Here is a 23,009-nt window from a genome sequence, read left to right on the forward strand (position 1 = left end):
ACTTAATGCTATTAGGTTTGTTCCGGGTGGGAACCCAAAAAATATCATAAAGCCTGTGAAACAAAAGCCGCAGGAGTCTGGAGAGTCCAAGGTTATAAATTTAACTTTGACCACAGACAGCTGCAGCCATACCGGCATTCCTATCCCCCCTAATAAGGACGAAGCTACCCCCTCCCCTGTCTCTACAGATGTGACTCACTCCCCCCCCATAAAAAAAGCCCTCTATAAACCCAAAACTTTCCCCTCCCTCGGGGTGGATGCTTTTTCGCCTGCACCCAGATGCTCAAAATAAACGACGTTTTACTACACACGAGACTCCATGTCTCTCTCTTGGCTCCAGACCTAACATTTGATGCCAACACCCAAGCGGGCACACGGGATAGACATGTCCTCTAAGGCTCTAACAGACAAACTTACGACTCAAAAAACAGACAGCGACAGCTTGTCCCGGGCTAACTCCCAAATCCTACCTTCCTCTGAGTCCCTAAATCACCAATAAAATGTCCATAGATCTTTAAAGAAAGAAAGGCCAGTCTCCTTAGTTAATCAAAGAGTCCCTCAAAGCCAATAACCTCCCTTATCTCTGACAAGGTGACTAAAAAAAGTCCTGAGCCATACAGAATCCTCTCTCTAACTTGTCTCTAATCCTAAAATACAGACAAAATGTTTTAACTCAGCCAAAATAAGATAATTATCCACCAGGACCCTCCTAAACCAATTGGAAAAAAAAGACACTGGACCGAGACCCAAATCTTCCCTTTACTGACTTTCACAGTCCATGTTTCATCCTCAAAAAATAAAAGCTCACAAACTCGCTCCCAAGTTCCTCCTATCTCTTTGACTCTCGTCCCTCAAAAAATCCCACGGGTCTTCCTTCGCTGAGCTTCAAATCCACATCCTAAAAGCATCCTGTTCCTGGTAAGTAGGAACTCACAGACTGGCTCTCAGATTCCTCCGCTCTCTCTCTTGCTCCCACTTCTCCACGCAAAAGTCCCACGGATAAACCAAAAAACCCCGGCCTTTTGGCCTACGGCACTGTTAAATCCAGAAACACCTATTCCAATCCATAGCCCTCGTCTCCTCTGCCCTTCCTTGGTTTTGGGGACTCTTAAAACTAAATAAAATTACTCTATCCAGGGACATAAAAAACTCCAGTCTACTCCTCCTAAAACTACCCCCTTCAAATGTCTCCTCCAAAATCTCAAAACATAAAATCTTACAAAATCCAGCCAAAACGGCTTGTGTTTTACTATAATACAGTTTAGCCAGAATATAAACTTAACAATAACTCACAATAGCCCAAAAATAAAACCTTTAGTTTTAACATATTACAAAATCTAGACAATTACTGTCACTACAATAATAAATGGTCCAAAATTCCCTATTTCCAACCATTTTTTACACTCCATTCCCAACCCTCACTTTGCACAAACGATAATCCAGCTCGAATCTTCCTACTACACTCTAGACCTTCCTCCTCCCCCTCCCCCTCGACTCCACACCTAACAAATCCCACCTGCTTTCTTTCCACTGCATCAGGAATGTCTGTAGTCTTTTTTCCCCCCCATTAGTACTTTTCATTGAATACATTTAAATGGTTTAAAGTCCTAATTTCTCTACTGTGGATGTCGTGGCTATAAAACATTTTTTCTAGGCTTGAGATTCCTAATAAAAGTTGTATGCAATTCACAAAGCTAGTGAAGTACGCATTTTCAAAATCATGATGTGATTTTTGTAACCAACCCGTGGACACTCACCAGCTGACTTGTCCTAACAGGTATATGAACGGCACCTGCACAGAAGGAAGCAGCTGTAAATTCGCACATGGAAACGCCGAACTTCACGAATGGGAAGAAAGAAGAGATGCCCTAAAGATGAAGCTCAACAAAGCCCGAAAAGATCACTTAATTGCCCCAAATGATAATGACTTTGGAAAATATAGTTTTTTGTTTAAAGATTTAAACTAATATGCTGGCTTTTATGTATGTTACCTAATCAGAGCATTGACCAGAAAAATTGAAAGTGTTCTAAGGCACGTAGCAGAGGCGCTGCAGACTTTCTGCTTGTATTGGCGTGTATCGTCCCTCCTGAGCAGCAACCCACAGTAGGTAGGAAAACGGCTGTTTCACAGGTCTGGCCACGCTCTCACGGAGCCATTGGCACCAAATGGCGAAGTGACTGCTGCCCGGTTGCCATCTGTTGAACAGACTTTTGGATGAAGTGTGTTGGGGAAGAGGATAAGGTTATATCTAGGACAGCTCTTTGAGTTGGTCCTTCATATAAGAACCATGACGGTAAGAGAATAAACACTGTACTGGGATCAGAACACATGATGGATCAAATTCTTTACATGTTTTAGTGGAATGAATTTGTTTAATATAATAAAGTTTGCCACTTATCTGTATGTAGGTTGCTAAAAAGGATTTTCTTAACCCAGATTTTAAGCCAAATAACCATTTAACACTAGTATATGTTAAATGGGGTATTTTTCTGTATTTGTATGTTTCATTATAATAAGGGAACTGAGGATAATGTGCATTGAGAATATTTTGAAAAATAATCAGTTGACTCAAATTTTATTTCTTGGTCTTTTGCTGTTTAAATGATGATTTTGAAAGATTAAACTTGTACTGTTGGTATTGTGTAGTGTATGGACCAATATTGCCTGTAATAAAGATTTTATATAGAGATGTCTTTTGTCTTTCTTTTTTTTTTTTTTTTTGGTGTGGTCTTTTTCTCACAAAGAATTGTTAAAACTGGGTGCAAAAATCACAAGTTGGTTTTTTCTTTGTTTAATTTTTAGAGACAGGGTTTTACTCTGTCACCCAGGCTGGGGTGTGGTGGTACTGTCATAGCTCACTGTAACCTTTAACTCCCGGGCTCAAGGGATGCTCCCACTCCAGCCTCCCTAGTAGCTGGGACTACAGGCACAAACCACTATGCCCTGGCTGATTTTTTTAAAAAAGTTTTTTGTAGAGACGGAGTCTTGCTTTGTTTCCCAGGCGGGTCTCCAACTCATGGCCTCAAGTGATTCTTCCACCGGAGCCTCTCAAAGTGCTGAGATTACAGGCATGAGCTATTGTGTCCAGTGGACAAACTGTTGTTTTTTAAAAAAGATTTTTATTCAAGTAATGAGTGATGGAATGCAAGTTGGAAGGACATGAAAGGAGCTTTTCACTTTACCCCCCTCTCCTCTGAACTTGGGCTGAATAAGAGGCTCTTTACTGATTGACATGGTAACTCTTTTAGGGGCTCTTCTGTGTTTCATTTACATGAGTTAGATTAGCAGGAAGGATAATGGTCAGCTGATAAGATTGGGCTGCGGGATTCCACAGAGACAACTGTTCAGCACACACTCTTGATGGGGCCATTTGGTTGTTGAAAGAGACCACCGAGGGCATGGTCAGGGTGGGCTGGCAGTGATAAAGAAGTGGCCAAGCTGTCCTCTCTGCAGCCAACCAGTGAGCTAGGGAGAAGGGCTGAAGAACTATGGTCCAGGTGGGGGCAGCTACTTCAGTGCACAGCTGGTGTTGGGTCCTTGTTGGGTGTAGCCAGCAGGGGAATGGCTCGGAAATTTAAGGACAGGATCTACTGGGCTGTGATGTACGAATCCTAAAACCTGCCAGGCAAAGTTACTTTCTCATGACAACCTTGAATGAGTGGGATGTGGGGAAACAGAAAAGGGTCTTTGCTCTGTGAGTCCACACAGGGTGGAGAGGAGGGCACAGCTGGGAGTGTGGGGGAAGCAGGGCATCGAGCAGAACCAGAGGCTGCTGTGCCAAGGAACCCCCGTGACTCCCTGGGGATGCTGGGAGAGCCTCTGAACCAGTTACTGAGCAGGTGTATCAGGAGTGCATCTTCACTGCCAGGTCAGTAATCTGGCAGGGGTTATGTTTTCTGTAGGTGGAGAATGGCAATCTTACTGTTCTGCCTTGGCTCCCTGGCTTCGTGGCTGTGGTTACATGGTTTTTTTTTTTTTCCTGCATTCATTCCTCTGGAACTCTTTTTGTCCTCTTTTTCCAGGGAGAATAGTAAGTGTTAAAAAGTCATTTCTGGTGCTCCGTTTCAGGTTAAAGATTAAAAAGTTGGGTGTTTTGACCTTTGGAATTTAGGCTAGAAAACTTAACATTTAAGATTTTTTACCCCCCCAAACTCCCCCTGATTCAGCTTTCCCTTCTCAGCAATTCTCCGTGCTCTGAGCCATCCTTCTGGTAATTTCCATTTCTGCTAAATCAGCCAGTTTCATGCTTTGGTTTGCAACTAAGAGCCCTGCCTGGCATACCTTGGTCTCAGCATTAGGAAGTCAGCGTTAATTATTCTATGGTGAGATCGCACCTCCATCCTACATGTGCCTGGTTCCCTGTGGCAGCTTTGGAGAAGCAGGTGGTATGAGTAGGGGAGAAAGGAAAGGAAAAAAATAGCGTGAAAGAGCAAAACTGCAATCCCATAGTATTAGTAAACAGTAATAATTGGTGTGTCTGCTCAGACACATTATTTCCATATGGTGTTTTTTTAACATTTACAAAAGTATTATTCATATAACATAAACTTCACTATCTTTAAGTGTACAATTCAGTTGTTTTTAGTATATTTGCAATGTTGTGCTACAATCACCACAATCAATTTTAGAATATTTTCATGACCTAAAAAACCCCACACACCTTAGCCATCACTCCCCAAATCTATTCACTCCCCCGGCCTCTCAAGCTGTAGGCAGTCACTAATCTGCTTTCTGTTGCAATGGCTGCTTCTGTTCCAGATATTTCATATAAATGGAATCATGCAACGTGTGGCCTTTTATGACTGGTTTCTTTTATTTAGCATAACTTTCCAAGAGTCATCTGTTTCGTAGCCTGAACCAGTATTTCATTTCTTTTTATGGCTGAATAACATTGCATTGAATGGATAGAGCACATTTTGTTTATCTGTTCATCAGGTGATGGACATTTGGGTTGCTTCCATGTTCTGGCGATTGTGAATATGAACATTGCCGTGCAAGTTTTTGTATCTTCAGAGTTCTGTTGGCTGTAGGGAGTTGCTGCATCTGCCTTGATGAGGTGTGTGGAGGTTGCAGGTGCACCCTTCCTACCCTCAGGGACCTCCTTTCTGCACAGTGCTGCCCCTATGACTGAGGTGCCCTGTGCAGTCAGGCTACTGCCTGGAGGTGCCCGGCCCTCCCCATCATCCTCACCCCCCCAGGGCTGCCTACTCTGTGAGGACTGCTTGCATAGAGTCCTTGAGGTTGGTTTGACTTAGTTCCAGGGACCTGCATCGGCTGGGAAGCTGAAGGAAAGCACATTCCCTGACCAGTTAGGGCAAGTTTCAAATGCTCTTTAGTTGGCCCAGGGAGATTAGAATACAGGCTTCTCATGGGTATTTGTTGCAGGGGATGAATGCCAATTTCTAGAAAGCCCATTCTGAGGATATGATACAAAGTCTCCAAGAAACACAGACACGTTGATTGCCCAGAGTCCCCAGGCCAAGAGCCTGGCCTTCTTGCATTGCCTTCTGTCTTGTGCCATGTTAGGCATGTCTTGCTTTATAAGGAAAAGCTTGGAAGCTTTAAAAATTAATGAGCATTATTTCTCTCTGGTTCCAAGAAAAGATTAACATCTGGGGGAGAGATACAGTCATGCATCGCTTAATGATGGGGATACATTCTGAGAAATGTGTCGTTGGGGGGTTTAGTCCATGTGCAAGCACCATGGAGTGTACATACAGAAACCTAGATGGTATATCCTATTGCTCCTAGGCTACCAACCTGCACAGCATGCTACTGTACTGAATACTGTAGGCAACTGTAACACAATGGTCAGTATTTGTGTAAACAAAGAAAGGTACAGTAAAAATAGAGTATTATAATCTTATAGGGCCACCATCATATATGCAGTCCACTGTTGACCAAAATGTTGCTGTGCAGTACATGACTGTACACACACACACATATAATCCTCTTCCCCACCCCCTTCTCAAATCCCACCATATGATCATGGTATAAAAAGTGGCCATGAAAAGCTCAGATACTGGTTGATGTGGACAAGTTAGGGCTGACCTAACTTTTGAAGAGCAGTACTGCCTGACCCCAACAGCCTGGTGTATTCTGAAACTAATTCATATTGGTTTGGAAGAACATTCTGGTGCCAGAGTAGCAGCCCAGTTGCCCAGAAGGAGAAGAGGAAAAGAGGCATCGTTTTATTAACCCTCAGTGGCTTCCTGGCCAGCAAGATGTTGCCTGCATTTGTTTACAAGGGATTGTGGGTCTCAGGAGATGAACCACAAGCAGCAAAAGTGCTTTGAACCTTAGAAACGCCTGTGCAAACAGCAGGTGTCTTATGGAACTGTAGGGTAGATATTAGCCCAACAACCTACAGTGAATAAGGACTGGTGACTTTTTTTTTTTTTTTTTTTTTTGAGACAGAGTCTCACTCTGTTGCCCAGGCTAGAGTGAGTGCCGTGGCGTCAGCCTAGCTCACAGCAACCTCAAACTCCTGAGCTTAAGCGATCCTCCTGTCTCAGCCTCCCGAGTAGCTGGGACTACAGGCATGCACCACCATGCCTGGCTAATTTTTTCTATATATATTTTTAGCTGTCCATATCATTTCTTTCTATTCTTAGTAGAGATGGGGTCTCGCTCTTGCTCAGGCTGGTCTCGAACTCCTGAGCTCAAACGATCCGCCCACCTCGGCCTCCCAGAGTGCTAGGATTACAGGCGTGAGCCACCACGCCCGGCCGACTGGTGACTTTTGACCATATTTGTTTCATTAGTGATATACCAGGTAACTCAAATCTACACAAATCAAAAACACTAAAAATGGTAAATTAGAAAGTTTACTTTAAAAAATCTCTATAAATATATTTTTTTCTCTTCTTAGCTTTTTAATATGAGATTCTATGAGAATAACACCATATAGTCGTGTTTGTAACATATAGAAAAAAAGAGTAACAGCACAAAAGGGGTGAGGGACAAGCTATTTTGCAGCAGTGTCCACATCTTATTGGGATTCAGTTAGTATAAATCTGAAGTAAATTCTGAAAAAATGTATATTATAATCCCTAGAGCAACTGCTAAGGATGGAACTTAAAAAAGTTAAAAATCATTAAAGGAATTAATGGTATACTAGAGAATACCCACTTACTGCAAAAGAAGGCAGTGGAGAAAGAGCAAAAAAGATGTAAGATCTAGAAAAGAATAGCGAAATGGCAGGCGTACACAGGCTTGCAACATGTTGCGCCTTGACGCTGGGCCCAGGTGGTTGACATATGGAGTGTCTGGCCCACCTGGCAACATGGCCGTTGACAATCCCATTAGACATCTGTGGAAACAACCAGATAGGGAGTACTGGGGTCACCCCGCTGACCTGTGGCCGAAGTGGGGATCTCACCTTAACTTCTGGCTCTCAGCTGGGCTTTTTGTTTTTTTGTATAACATCATATTAGCTTAGTTCCCTCAAAGTTTTATTCGACCAGTATGTCGTAACTGACATTGCAGGCTGCATCTTGATCTGAGGCCTGTGTAACTACGCACATTCACTTACTCCTGGGTTTACTTCTCCCTGTCACAGGAACAATTTCTTCCTGTCACTCTCGAATCACATTTCATCCCTCAAGGACCTCACCTTTTTTTTTTCTTAAATCACTAAATTTACTTAGAAAATCCTAACATATATTTAGAGTGAGAGAGGAACACTCATTACTGAACACCTCCTTTGGGCGTGCAGTTTCAGGAGCGCTACACATGTCTAGTGGGACCAGCCCTCAAACAACTGTGTCTAGAGAGAACAACCAACCTGCCCAGGGTCCCTCTAGTGTCCCCCAGGAGCCCGGGATTCTCAAGCCTGGCTAACCTCCTTTAGCTATTTCCTAAACAGCGAGTGCTATAACCCTGACTTGTGCCCATAAAAAGAGCCACCGAGACATTGGAGGTGCACAGCGCAGTGGGTCACAGGAGGGGCTTCTTAGCCAGGGCAGCCCGCCTTTGAGTCTGAATTTCTGGCCTGTGAACTTTGTGAACGGGTCAGGTGACTTTCCCAAGCCTCGGGTTCCCCATCTATAAAGTGAGTACGTGAGGCACAGAGGCTTCGCGTAGGGCTGTGGTCTATGCAGGGAGAGCGCCTGGCCACACAGCACTCAAGTGATGCAAGTCGTTGACAGTGGGAGTCAGCAGTAACTAAGATTTACTGAGCACTTACTACGGGTCTGGCACGTGCCATCAATCACTTCATTTAATCTTCAGAAACAAGCCTGTGAGAAAGGTGCTGCCATCGCTCCCACTTTACAGATGTGTAAGCCGAGGCGCAGAAAACTCGAGCGACCTCTCCTGCCTCGCTCCTGGGTCCTGGGTCACTTCTCGCCACTGCATGTATTTTTTTCCTTCCGCTAAGGGGAGATTTAAAGAAACGGCACCTACATCCTCCAGTGAGAGAAGTGGACACGACTGCTTTATTGTCACCGCTTCTAAAACCCAGAGGCGCAAGCGAGGACTGCCGGGTCCACGTGCCAAAGCTCTATTCGTCCTCGCGAGCAGGTCCTGCGCAGACTCCGTGGACGGGGGCGGGGCCTGCGGGAAGGAGGCGGAGCTGCGGGCGGTGAGAGCGTACGTGCAGGCTCCTAGGGTGAGGGGCGTGGCCTGGAGGGGCGGGACCGCGGGCGGTGTCGCCGTTCGCGCAGACTCCGTGGGCAGGGGCGGAGCCGCGTGCTCGGGGGCGGGCGCCGCGGCGGCGGCGCGGCTGACGTGGAGGGTCCGGGTTAGCGGGCGCGGCTGGCTGCGGGATTGGGGTGCGCCGGGCCGGGCCGGGCCCTTGGGCCCCAGGCGGCAGCGGCGGCGGCAGTATAAAGCCGGCGACGGGGAGCATGTAATGTCGGAATGCAGAGGCCGCGGCGGCGGCAGCAACAGCAGCGACGACGCCGAGGACGAGGGTGGGGGCGGCGGCGGCGGCCCCGCGGGCTCCGACTCCCTCAGCCCGGCCGCGGCCGGAGCGTCCTCGGCGGGCCGGCTCCGCCGCGGGCTGCGCGGCGCCTCCCTCATGGCGCGCCGGCGGCCTGAGCTGCTCTGCGGGGCCGTGGCGCTCGGCTGCGCGCTGCTCCTCGCCCTCAAGTTCACCTGCAGGTGAGGCGGCCCGGACCCCGGGTCTCCGGCCGGCCTTTCCTCCGCCTGGCCGGCGGCGCGTGGCCGGCTCCGGGTCTTCGGGGTCGGGGGTTGTAGCGGCCTTCGCAGGGGAGGTCAGGCCGGCCCTTGCTGGGAACGGCTGACTCTCCCGAGCCTGGGCCATGGCTCCCTCTGGCCGGCCAGCTCGCCTACCATATGGCGCGGTTTCCGGGTGCTGCCTGGCGCCCCTTTATCCGGTTTTTGCACTGAGGGAGGTGGGCCGGGGTTCTGAGCTCCTCCTCGCCAGTTGGGGTCTCTAGGGGTGTACCTGTCACTTCTGTCCAGGCTGTAGGAGCCTCGTTTCTCACCTGTTTCATTTCCCTTAAGTTTCTGGTATAGTGATCCACAACCGTTTGAGAGTCCCAGACCTTTTTGAGAATTATTTATTGGCACCTCCTATGTGCTGAGCACTCGTCCAGGTGAACGATGAAGACAAAAGTCTCTGCTCCCTTGAGTGGATATTCCAAGTGACTGAGACAGACAGAAAGCGCTGAAGTAAGGGCCATGCAGGGAAAGAAGTGATGAAGGTGGGACAGAAAGACCTTGCTAAGGAAGTGACCTTTGAAACTCACACTAGAAGGAAAAGCCGCCAGCACTGGGAAGATCTGGGGGAAGTGTGACCAAGGTAGAGGGAACACCAAGTGCAAAGGTTCTGAGCCTGGACAGGCTTAGTGTTTTCTTGGAAAAAAGACCTGGGTAGGCTGGAGCATAGTGAGCAGGAACAATAAAAACTGATGTGCCTCCTTTCAGGAATGTACATAGATACCAAATTTGTTTTATATTTCAGGTGTGTTTCTGGTCTCTCAAATCCACAGTATACCTTTTGTACCTTCCAATTTATAAAATGTATGTTGCTACCGTGGTATCTATGACATTCTCTTGGCATACTGGCCAAGGGGAAAATTTCAACTCAAAACATTTTTGAGTTTATTGAGCACAATATGTGGCCCCTGTTATCAAAGAGATATCAAAGGATTGGGGATTTTAGTAGAAAGAGAACAAATTATCATGATTCTTATTGAGCTTCCACCATGTGCCAGGTACTGTACTACCAGCAAGTTTTCTTTATTTTGGCAAGGTTGATATTTTGGGCCAGATAATTCTTTTTTGTGGGGGACATCCTGTGTATTGTAGGATGTTTAGCAGCATCTCTGGTCCCTACTCAGTAGATGCCAGTAGCATATACTCCCAGATACAACAACCAAAAATATCTTCAGGCATTGCCAGAGTCTGGGGGGCAAAATTGCCTGCTTGGGAATTACTGTTTACATGAATGCATTTATTCACTTAACACATACTTGAGAGCCTAGTATGGATTTCATTTAAATCTCACAATCCCCAATAAAGTCTGGATACAGTTATCTTTCCCAACTTACAGATGAAGGAGTTGAACCTTGGTCATGTTAAAACCTGCCCCAAATCACACCCACCTATTTAGTGGCTGAGCTAGAATTTGAATCCTTTATTGCCAGAAACTAGACTCTTTGCTCTTTATTATTGTCTCCCACAAGGAAAATGTACAAAGTATTTTACAAGGTAGAGTGTTGCAAGGTAGCATTTGGGTTCAAATTAGGAAGAGAGGTTTTCCCCTCTCCAAGAGTGTGGCATTTATTTACATCGTTTTGTCCATCTATGGAAATAATGCTAAGTATTTGTTCCAAAACAACATGACTTAATATATATGAAGGTCTTTGAGATTTCAGGAAGTAAATCCACTTACTAGAGCTAGCAGAACAAGATCCTTACCTGCTTCAGGCAAAGGGAGTGAACTGGTGAATGGCTGCATGTTCATCTCCTTTCTGTGTCACCGGGAAATTTGAGTCTTTAATAGACTCGGATTAATTTCTTTAGAGTCATCTTTGATTGAATGGTGTCATGATACTATTTTATCATTATACAACTGACTCTAACCTTTCTGTCCCCCTTTTCCTATTTTACTTTAAGATCTTTGCTTTAATGAGAATATAGGCTTAAGGGAGAATAGGATGTTTTTTAAATTTAGTTTTTATTAATAGCTTCAGGTCTGAAGAAGTGACTGCCCTCTTCAGTGTCTGATGCTTAGCTGAGTTCAAAACAGTGTAGAAAGGACTGGTTTAGGATTGAGCGACAGTTAATAATTGTGCATTTTTGGGCATTTAATCTCCACCTAGCTGCATGTTTGTGCATTATAGCTCTATGACTACATCCTACTCACTTTCCTCTTACCCTGATTTGGAGGAAAAAAATTGTGTGTGTATAAATACATATGTATGTGTACATATATCCATTTTTTTTTATCCTTTTTGTAATTTCAAAGCTGCTTCAGATCCTTTTTGGAAAGAAGTGGTGTAGGATATGAATTTCATATAAAAATTGAGGTTTTGATAGGCCTTTGTTTTTTTTAGAGACAGGGTCTTGCCCGGTTGCACAGGCCGGAGTGCAGTGGTGCGATCATAGCTCGCTATAACCTCGAACTCCTGGGCTCAAGTGATCCTCCTTTCTCAGCCTCCCAGGAGCTAGAGCTATAGGTGTGCACTACCATGCCTGGCTAATTAAAAAAATTTTTTTTTTTTTTTTTTTTTTTTAGTGATGGGGTCTTACTATGTTGCCCAGGCTAGTCTTGAACTCCTGGGCTCAAGCAATCCTCCCACTTCAGCCTTCCAAAGTGCTGCCATTACGGGTGTAAGCCACTGTGCCTGGCCTGGCCTGGCCTGGCCTTTTAAAATTTTTATTTATTTATGTATTTCTTTATTTATTTTTAAAGAGATGGCGTCTGGCTATTCACAGGCACAATCATAGCACACTGTAGCCTTGAACTCCTGGGCTCAAGCCATTCACCTGCCCCAGCCTCCCAAATAGCTGGGACTATAGATCTGTGCCACTGCGCCCAACAACAACAGCTCTTTCTCATTTGTACCCAACTCTGGAGTTTTTTGTATGCCAGACTTAGACTTCAGAGCTGCTTGAAATCTTTGATCTAGGTATAGTTTGTCATAACTGTGAAGCAAATTGAAGAGTTAAATGGAAAGTCATGAATGTTTCTGATGGAGGAGAGGCAAATGTCTCTCTTCCCTGGCTAATGTTTGATTTTTAACTGGCCTTGTATTTTATCTGGCTCATTTATTTTAGGAACTCCTCTGAACATGCAGAGCAAAAATACTAAGTTGATGATTATCTTTTCTTTGGCTGTTAGAGACCTACATTTTTCTTCAGATTGCATTATTTGATGCTTAACAAACAATTTGAACGGTAGAAAAATAATTCCTCTAAAGAGTAGAATTTTTGATCTTTTGAAAATATGTCACGTTTTTGCCACAAGACCTTCCCCACCTCTTTGCATGGCTGTCGTCTTGTAATTCAGGTCTCAGCTTAAATGATACCACCCCCACCACCCCATCAGAGGAGCTACCATGTCCCTCTGTCAAATCACCTTGTTAGATTTTCCACATAGCAATGATCATTGTATATTTTTATTGTTTACATGTCGGGTTGTTTTCCTGTCTTCCTCTCCTAGAAAGTAAGCTCCTTGACAGATACAGTGCTAGCCGCTTTAGCCTCGGTACTGACGCCTAAAGCACAGTAATAGTTGCTCAGTAAAGATTTTTGAATAATTGTATAAGTGATTGAGTTTTTTAGGTTTTGAAGGTATTCTGTATAGATTGAAAGCTCTGTGATAGCAAGGTTAAAATGTTAGTCTGAGTGAATAAATAGGTGATTTTCTCCTTTTAACACTTTAGTCTGTTTTGGAATTTTATATAGATACAGTCATGTTGTATGTACTGTTTAGTGCCTGCCTTTTTTCACTCAGCACAATTATTTTGAGACTCATCCAAGTTATAGGATATATGAGTAGGTTTTTATTAAATTACAGAATAACATTTAAATAAACTGGGGTATGTTCTTACCTGTTACTTGATAAGTCATGTGAGCTTTTTTATGCTTATTGTTTACATGGCTTATCTTTTCCCATCCTTATACTTTTATCCTATATCTTTATGTTTAAAATGTATCTCTTTTAGATAGCATGTAATTGGGTCTTGCTTTATCCTATCTGGCAGTCTCTTCCTCTTAATTGGGTTGTTTAGTCCTTTTATATTTAACGTAATTATTGATGTGGTTGGGTTTAAATCTACCTTCTTGCTACTTGTTTTCCATTTGTATCTTCTGGGTTTTGTTCCTCTCTTGGTCCTTTCCTGCCTTCCTTTGGATTAAGCTAGTATTGTTTTAGGTTTCCATTTTTATATTCTCTTTTTGTTTCTTAGCAAAACTGCAATAAAGGATTTATGCCATTTTAGTGCAGATACGTGGACAGCTCAGGATATTCATTTGGTCCCGTTAACTTGATGGGATGCAGCCTCAGCCACATCTGTTTTGTCTTGATGGGGGAAAGTAGTGGCAGCTTTGTGACTTCTGACCACTTGTTCAGTGTTCTTTTTTCCCCTCCTCCTGACCTCTCTCTTCTGGGAAACTTAAGTATTTGGAAAGCCTGTTAGTTAAATAGGCTGTTGCTTTGTTACTTCTCTTTATTAACTTTAGGATTGTGATATATATCTGGAGAAATTGTATATTATTGTTTAATTGTTACTTTTGCCTGAATGCCCCTTGGTAAGTACAGGTCAACACCGCTAATAAACTTAATGTTTTCTGAAAGTGGAATTGATTGTAAGTATCTCCCATAGAAATCTTACTAATGGTAGCATGGATGTGCCCTCCCCATAATTCTGAGTTCATGTGCTGGTGGCTCTAAAGCCCTGCAGATCAGTGGCTCCTGTGGAAAGTGTAGAAAGGCTGTAGAAAGATGAGGGTGAAATCTTTGGGGTGTGGGAGGCAAGAATATGGATTATTCAAGGACATCGTCCTCTGCCCTTCACTGCCCTCCCAGCCCACACCTGGGGGACAGAATCTTAGAGAATCCTTTCCAGCATATTATTCACGTCTTGTGTTTGCTCAGCCAGATGTTGCCTTAGCACAGAGTATTTTTACTCCAGGGTAGTGATTTGGGAACTCATTTTCTTATTCAAAAGAGGACTTTTCTTTTACGCTTCATTCTCCTTCCTCACAGAGCTGTTGTTAGAAGAAGATAACCTAAGCAATCTTGTTTGTGTTTGCTTTTATTTTAGTCGAGCAAAAGATGTGATAATACCAGCAAAGCCACCTGTCAGCTTTTTCTCCTCGAGGTCTCCAGTCCTTGACCTCTTCCAGGGCCAGCTGGACTATGCAGAGAACATTCGCCATGATTCAGAGGTGATACTGCTGTTCTTCTATGCCCCATGGTGTGGACAGTCCATCACTGCCAGGGCAGAAATTGAACAAGCAGCAAGTCGGCTTTCAGACCAGGTAATGCTGACATTCAGCCTGAGAATCAAGTGACTGTCAGTCCTATGTGGAAGATAGGATGTCCCCAGAGATACCTTGGTCAACTGGTAGATTTTGCCAAGGTAAACTCCAGGAGTACTTTGTAAATTACACAGCCTTCTGTAAAGAAACAGAGGCTTTCCAGCTGTGATGGTTATAGTCAGAGGCAGGGATGGGAGCAGATTTTGTGTCTTTTGACTCAGGCCAGTGCTTGTACCTGGGTCCATGCTGTTTGGTTTCAAGGTGGGGGGACTGAAAATCCTAGTTCCTGTGTATCCATTTGATATTTGCTGGTCTGGTATTTTATGTAGGAGAAATTTATGTATGATATATCGCTACAGTGAGACAAGGCTGACCTTTTTAATACATGGACCAGAACTAGATTAAACAGATATTTAATGAATGCCACCTTTGGGCTAGGTAAGAGGGATGTATAGGCAAATAGAATTCATAGATGGTAAAACTTTGCTGCACATATAATTTCAAAATAATCTAATGCACTAATTGTAACACAGAAGTAGGGGAAAAAGGAATTTATAACTAAAAGATATGTTTTTTAGTATGTAAATGCATGTGCAGAACAGGTCCTTGTACCTTTATGTAGAGCCACTGTGAATGGGATATTGCACATGCAGACTGATAAAGGTGTGATGTGTTGGTGACTCAGGTACCACAGAGACATTGCTCTCAGTGATTGATTTTCCTAAATGGTGAACAACTCTTGATAAAATCCTGAACCACACGAAGTACTTTTTGGTATCAGTTTACATAGAAGTTAAGTTCCTGAGAAATTCGGTGAATGTAAAAGCCACTAGATTTACATGTAAAATGGACTTAGGTTCTGGGCTTGGATAATAACGGTTTTGCCCTACATCAGTGTTTGGCATGCATTTCGAAATACTCTGCGATGATATGAATGGCCCTTTCCTGTGCAGAGCCATTTTGAGTACTGCAGAGCGTCTGCTTGGGCCCCTGCCCTGTACATGCCCTATAGCTTCCTTCAGTCATTTCGACAAGCAAAGAGCATCCTACAGGTTTCTAAGAGCCTCCTGCTCAGAACCACTGCTGAGGTAACTCGTGCAGGCAGCTGAGTTTCATAAGACTATTTGGAACTCTCGGTTGGTGTTTCTTAGAAACGTTATAAATGGTAGCTAGGCTTCCTGCCCAGCCAAGTGTTTTTAACCATTATATCCCTGAAAGTGGTACCAAGTACTGTTTAAATAGAAACTTTCTATTCCTTATAACTGCAGTCCCCAAACCCAGGCTGCAGACTGGTACTGGCCTGTTAGGAACCAGGCTGCACAGCAGGAGGTGAGTGGTGGGTGAGCAAGTGAAGCTTTACCTGTAAATGAAGCTTCACCTGTATTTACAGCGGCTCCCCACTGCTCACATCACCACCTGAGCTCTGCCTCCTGTCAGATCAGTGGCAGCATTAGTTGCAGGAAAATAAGCTCAGGGCTCCCACTGATTCTGCATTATGGTAAGTTGTGTAATTATAATATGTTACGATGTGATATAATAATAGAAATAAAGTGCACAATAAATGTAATGTGCTTGAACCATCCCAAAACCATCCCCCCATTCCTCACCCCGTCCGTGGAAAAATTGTCTTCCGTGAAACCGGTCCCTGGTGCCAGAAAGGTTGGAGACCACTGCCTTTTAACATTGATTCAGTGAGGGGAATTGTGGGCAAGTGCATTTTGTGTTCCAGCTATGGACCCATGGAATTTATCTATTCCCTGTCTTCCCTTTGTACCTCCCTTTACACTCCAAAAGCCAAGTAACCAAGCTGGTAAATACTTCCAGGGAGGAAACGGGAACTGTGCTGGGAGGCAAGCAGTTTGGGAGCATAAAAGAAATCACCAGTTTGACAGTCATTCCCTGAGTTTTCTGAATTTAGAGAACAAAGATCATATCTCCCATGTGGGGAACAAGAGGAGAATCAGTTGTATTTTATGTTAAGTGTAAATGAGTTACCTTACTGTCAACCCAAGTAGTATGTTCTTCTGAGTGATGACATTGGAATGATAGTAACACTCTGGTGTGCCAGGCCCTGTGCCCATTCTCACAAGTCTGCAAGCTGATGCTGTTGGCCCTGTTTTTTTGAAGCAAGACCTCAGGCTTAGAGGGATGAAGCGTTTGTTAAAGGGTTTATTAAAAATAACACAGCCACAAGCAGTGGGGGTTATAGTGCAGTCCACTATTTTTTCTAAAATTTCTAAAAATTTTTCCAGCTCTTTTCAAATTGAGAGCTTATTGTTCCATGTACTCAGTAGAGAAAAGGAGAAAGGAGTACGTTTATTTTTGGGAACAGGCAAAAATATTTTGAACCATATTGTTTAGTAAATTTGTAAATATGGTAGATTGTACCCTATTTTTGAGTAAGAAATAAGATGTCAACCTTAAGTAAAGATCTAAAAAGAGCTTCACAGAATTGCCACTAAGTTTTGAGCAGTATTGCTATTGTTTCAGTAGGTATAAAGCACCTAAGGTAAATTTTCATTTGTAGTCTGTCTTCATATTTTTTAAATAATTTATTATGAAAATTTTCAAATCTATAGCAAAGGTGAAAGAATTTTACATATACCCACCACCTAAATGCTACTAATAATATTTTATTGTGCTTAATTAATGTATTCATCTTTCTAATCATCTTTCTGATCCAGGATTTCTCAACTGGAGGCAGTTTTCCCTCCCCTCCTCCCCCAGGACATTTGGCCATGTCTAGAGATATTTTTGGTTGTCCCTACTTGAGAGGGGGGTGCTACTGGTATCTAGTGGGCAGAGGCAAGGGAAGCTGTTAAACACCCACATCCATCCTACATCCTGTTTGTAGGATAACCCCTCCTAACAAAAACAGACATAACCAACACCTCCCCATAATCATTTAGCTCAAAATGGCAATAGTGCCAAAGTTGAGAAACTCTGCTCCACTCCATCTATTTATCCATTTTATTTTTGTTACATTACAAGGTAAATTGTAGACATAGGGACACTTTTCCCTAAATACTTTAGCACCTTTCTATATGTATATACTATTCAATGCCACCTTGTAGAGCATAGCTTTAATTATTGATTATATTTATTAATAGTTTTTAAAATAGTTGTTGAAAATGGTCCTTTGACGCTTGTGGTGCTTTATTAATATTTGCAGTAACATTTTCTTTTTCATTTTCAGATGCTCAGTTTGACTATCAAAAGACACATCCTTCTAAATTTTACTGTAATCGTGCTTTGAAAAAGCTGATTGGCACTTACTCACTTTAAATACAGAGCAAATAATTTTCCTTCGGGCCAGACTTCAAGTCTTAGCTGGACACTATAGATAAGAGTATGTCTTTCTTTTTTGTTTTAGTGGTAAATGATGACCTTCTTTGAAAGCTCAAAACAGTTTTTTTCATACTTTCTGTTTCAGTGAGAGGAATAGTTCCATTTTTATAATTTCATCTTTTAAATCTTGGTAATTTTCAGTTGTTATTCATAGTCATCTGAAAACCTGTTTTGACTCTGCAGGTGTTGTTTGTGGCAATTAACTGTTGGTGGAACCAGGGGACATGCAGAAAACAGAAACACTTCTTTTATTTTCCTGTAATTTATCTGTATCATCGGAGGTAAGAACTTTCAAGTAGTATTTCTAATTCCAGTTAGGCTTTTCCATTTATAAATGAATTTTGTGTTTTCTTCTCTATAAAAGTATTAGATATTCACTATAGAAAATAGAGAAAATACAGATAAGCAAAAATACATTTTTAAAAAAAGAATCGTGATAGTTTTATCAGCAATATATAATTACTCTGTTTTGATTTGTATCCTCTGGTGAATGTACATGTCTACCCCTTTTTTTAAGCTAAAAATGGGATCGAACAGTGATAATATTTCCTAAACTGCTTTTCCCATCTTTGTGAGCATCTTTTCATGTCATTACATATTCTACAGCACTGTTTTTTTTTTTTTTTTTTTTTTTTTTTTTTGTTGAGACAGAGTCTCACTTTGTTGCCCAGGCTAGAGTGAGTGCCGTGGCGTCAGCTTAGCTCACAGCAACCTCAAACTCCTGGGCTTAAGCGATCCTACTGCCTCAGCCTCCCGAGTAGCTAGGACTACAGGCATGCGCCACTATGCCCGGCTAATTTTTTCTATATAGATTTTTAGGTGTCCATATAATGTCTTTCTATTTTTAGTAGAGACGGGGTCTCGCTCAGGCTGGTCTCGAACTCCTGACCTTGAGCAATCCACCCGCCTCGGCCTCCCAGAGTGCTAGGATTACAGGCGTGAGCCACCGCGCCCGGCCTACAGCACTGTTTTTAAAAGTACCAGTTACTCTATTGTATGGCTGTACATTTCAGATATTCTAAAAGTATTTTGCAGCATAAAAACACACAAAATGTCTTATCCTGTTACCTGGCAGCATAGTTTAGTCAAGAGGATATCTTACCATCTTTTCTACTGGGAAGAAAATTACTACAGGCCCACAATCCCGAATCCATAATTCCAGAGTCACAGAGAGGACTGAAACACTGAAAGAGTTTCATACATATTGTTACCAGAGGTATTCATTTGGCCTAAAGTAACTAGAGGCTACCTCTGGTCTTTATCCTGCTTAAGGTGCCTCTTTCTTCATTATGCTGCAGAAATACTGGTGTTTGATTTTGCAGTGATGCCCAGACCCTGCTGTGAATAATAAGTAATGTCTAAAAATCTGATTTAAAGGATTTTGGATACAGGAGATGGGATTTTGGACTTGTTCAATGTGACTGGCTTGAGTTTGTTGAAGGTAAAATGAGTAAAGGAGATTTGATTAGTAAGAACTTTACTTTTTAGGCTTTATTTTTAACCGCCTCTGTATACTTCCTGGGCCTTAGTAAGTTTATAGCAAACATGAACAAACTATCATTTGTGGGTTCTCTGTCACATTCCATCACACTTCTGTGTCTCTGACATAAACTCTGTGTGACACATAGTATTGCTTCCAGGAACTATTAGGTAGTATTTGTACCCCATGTCCACCCCTACATTTTCCTCTGGATATTAGATGTTTGTAATTTTAATATTCGCAGCAACAAGTTTACGCCTCAATTTTTGGCCAGTAAGTTGGAGGTTCTGCCTCTATTTTGAAGATGAAAGTGCAGGTTTTTTAGACTATAAGAATACTTTCTCAGTAACTTTCTCAGAGTTACTTTTTTCTTTTTAAAGGTAAGTATAAGATGTTGTACTTGAAGGTTCTAAAACTCTGTGCTTTGTAACGGGATGATGAGCTTGCCCTACTGAGGTCCCTGGGTTTCTTTTTGGTTTTGGAAAAGGGCACAGAAGCCTAGTGGGGGGTTTGCAAGCTGCTCAGAGAGGGACGCAGCTTGATGTGACATTAAAATGAAGAAGAGGTCCCTTGAATTGATTATAAATGTGATTTTGGGATATGTAGGTATACAGCATTGTCATATACTATTTGTTTTCTTAGCTTTTGTAGAGAGATTGAAAGGACATGAAAGGAACTTTAGAAATATGTCCAACCCTCTCATTTTACAGATGAGGAATTTGAGGTTGGTACTCACCTTGAAATGCCTGTCCCTCATCTTTGCCTTGTTAGCATTTACAAATTGCTAGGACCCTTGTAACTTTATACCAGGAAAACTCAGCAAAGCCTATTTGCTTGAGTAAATGAGGTTTCCAGATTGGTTAGCTTCTCTTTACTGAACAAGTTAGTGCTTTGATTTCTTCCTTTAATTAAAAATTGTTGGTGGTTGATGGGGTTGATGATAGTGGTAATAATTTTTAAACTGAACTAATTTGTATTGATACTAAGTCTTGAATTTATAAAATTCTTAACTCTGTCTCCCAGCTGTGCATGTAAAAAATGTTTTTACTTTTTTCATGCTAAAATTCCTTTGACATCATTCTGCAGTGCACACTGAAGAATTGTGTTTCTCGTGTGTGTGTGTGTGTGTGTGTGTGTGTATTTCTGTAACTATGTATTTTATAATGTGATCATAGCATTTCTTTAGTTCTTTATTGTGCTCTATTGTTGCTATTAACAGTGAGCTTAATGTCAGTTTCTATTTGAGAGAAGAATGGTCATGCAGTTGTGGAATTTCACCATACCCCCTGCCCCCGCCACCTACCATCCAATTACATTTGGGCACTGACTGTATTGTGTGAGACTGAAGAGAGCCATGTGGGAATTCTGATTAGCTTAGGAGGAACTGAATGGTGGTGGTATTACTTAGCAGTATTGAATCAAATTCCTCTGTGTCCCCAAATACAGCGGGAAGGGAAAGGAAGGAAGATCATTTATACGGGTCACTGACTTCATACCTTCACTAATTTTTTGTGGTTGTTGAAATAAAACTTTAAATAGGTTTAAGGTTCATTTAGTGATCCTTTGTGTAAGTGCCTTTGGGGATATTTAATAACTACTTTTTAGTGTCCAAAGGGCCAACTACTTGTTCCTTATTTCAGAGTGCCATTTAGAAAGAAAATGTGCCCACCTACATTGAATTGTTTAGTTAAAATCCTAGAATCCTTCACATGGACGATTCAAGGGCTGCCTTTATTGTTTTTTTCTTTTTTTTTAAAGAAGTATTGTGGGAATTAATTTTTTTTCCCCAAAGACTTAGAATGACTGTTCTTTGTTTGGAAATTCAGTTTGCAGTTGAATTAAGCTCACAGAAGGTTAAGAGCCCCTTGTACCTCCCCTCACCTAAAATGCTTATGCTTAAATAGCCCTCCAGTCACCTCCTGAGAAAGAAGGTTATTTACCTATGGCCCAGTCAGATCCTAAAGCAAGACAGTTTCATTTTATGGTGTTGATGATTTTAGTTATACATTACAGGTTTAATGCATGGTATATTATTTTTATTTTTTAATTTTTATTTTTTTGGTACTAGTTTTGGACCAATCGAATACAAAGGCCCCATGAGTGCTGTTTACATTGAGAAGTTTGTCCGCCGGGTGATGAAACCACTTCTCTACATCCCATCTCAATCAGAATTACTAGATTTTCTCTCAAACTACGAGGTACCTGTCTTTCATATCTCCTCCATACCCAACCAAGGCCTTTCACTGGTTGTATTAGATTGTTTGTATTAAAAGTTTTTTTTTTTTAATACTTCTTGAATCGCAGCAATTAAAACATCACATTATACATAAGCCCCAGTTAAATGCTTTTTGAGCTACTGATAAGGATGGTTTGGCCAAGTGAATTTTAAAAGAATAGGATACTTGCAAAATCTTGTCTGTTCTTTGGGAATTTTCAGTAAACTTTCAGCTTGCCTCACAGTTAACTTGCAGTGCATGAGAATTAACTTGCAATTTATGTACAGCTGCAAATTTCTATGGATGTTATTTGAAACATTATAGCATTGTGCTATGGGATGCCTGGCTTTTCTTCTCAGTTATAGTTTAGCTTTTTTTTTTTTAAACTGGAAGTATGTTCCTTTCCATTTTATTAAGGGCATAACTATTTCAGGGTCTTATTTACAGAAAGTTTCCTAACTTTCCCAACGTGGCTTCTCTTCTGCTTTCCCATCGCCATCTTTAATCCTTGATAAATTATTTTTACAGGATCTTTAATGCATGTTCAGGACAGTTTATTATTGAGAGGCCAGTATTGGGGTAATTAAAATATGTAGTCTCAAAAAGTTATAAAAATATTTACACAAAAAATTCACTGGTACAAGTGTAAAATTATACTTGTGTACGGCAAGTAAATACTTGATACTTAGGTACAACAAAAATCAAGACCATAAATAGCTGATAGAGATTAAAAAACATATGAACCTCAGCCTCACTGATGATTTAGAATTGTGACTGCTTTAATTTTACCTTTTGCACTGTGTATTTTAAATAGATTGGATATGAATTTTTTCACCACTTACAGCATTTTGAAAATCATGTTAGAAACCCTGTTTGTGTTTTAACTATTAGCAGATTACCCAAGCAGTAGTGTTAATATCTAATTATTCAGCTTATAGGTCTTAGATATGTATCAGAGTAAATATTCCCTAATCTTACATGGATAACAGATGGACTTCTGTGCATCTCTCAGGCTGGTTCCCATTTGGCTTGGGCAGGCTGGGAGGTGAGAGCTATGCTAGGAGGCCCAGCACCTGGGCCTGGTCCCTTTGGCAGCACTGACTGCGTCTTTGATTTGGGGTGAGTTACTCACCTGCTGGGCATTAGGGGCCTGGGCCAGGGTTTTCTTGAGAGTTCTTTAACTCTTTAAGTGCAATAATGTTGTGATAAGTGAGTTTTCATGTAGATTTGTGGTAGAGACAGGCAGAGTCACTGGTGGTGGCACAGCAAGACGGTAAAGAATTGGGAGTCAGACAGATATGAGTAGAAGCTCAACTCTGTCACTTAGCTGTGTGGCCTTGGGTCATTTACTTAACCTCTTTAAGTCTATGTTTTCTCATCTGTAAAACAGGATAAAGGAGACAAGACATCAAAAATGCCTAGGATGTAGTCGCAATAAATGAAAACCTGTTATCAGTAAAAATGACATCATGGGAAAAATCCTGGATATTTAGTACTATTGAGA

General features: G+C 42.0%; 2 protein-coding genes across 6 annotated transcripts in view; both read left to right on the forward strand.

The window, feature by feature from the left end:
• ZC3H7A (zinc finger CCCH-type containing 7A) overlaps positions 1–2,686 on the forward strand; it is a 38,047-nt gene extending 35,361 nt beyond the window's left edge. The window contains exon 23 of the mRNA XM_069486913.1: positions 1,778–2,686. Coding sequence (XP_069343014.1) covers positions 1,778–1,967 — 190 coding nt within the window. The 3' untranslated portion in view covers positions 1,968–2,686. The remainder of the gene's footprint in view (positions 1–1,777) is intronic.
• A 6,036-nt stretch (positions 2,687–8,722) lies between these two features.
• TXNDC11 (thioredoxin domain containing 11) overlaps positions 8,723–23,009 on the forward strand; it is a 61,959-nt gene continuing 47,672 nt past the window's right edge. For 2 of the 5 annotated variants that reach the window (XM_069486915.1, XM_069486917.1), the window contains exons 1-4: positions 8,723–9,106; positions 14,245–14,461; positions 17,993–18,090; positions 21,358–21,487. In XM_069486915.1, coding sequence (XP_069343016.1) covers positions 8,856–9,106; positions 14,245–14,461; positions 17,993–18,090; positions 21,358–21,487 — 696 coding nt within the window. In that variant the 5' untranslated portion in view covers positions 8,723–8,855. The remainder of the gene's footprint in view (positions 9,107–14,244; positions 14,462–17,992; positions 18,091–21,357; positions 21,488–23,009) is intronic. The other 3 variants (XM_069486916.1, XM_069486918.1, XM_069486914.1) reach the window with 2 other exon arrangements.

The sequence above is a fragment of the Eulemur rufifrons genome, chromosome 14, assembly GCF_041146395.1.
Source record: "Eulemur rufifrons isolate Redbay chromosome 14, OSU_ERuf_1, whole genome shotgun sequence".
Lineage (NCBI taxonomy): Eukaryota > Metazoa > Chordata > Mammalia > Primates > Lemuridae > Eulemur > Eulemur rufifrons.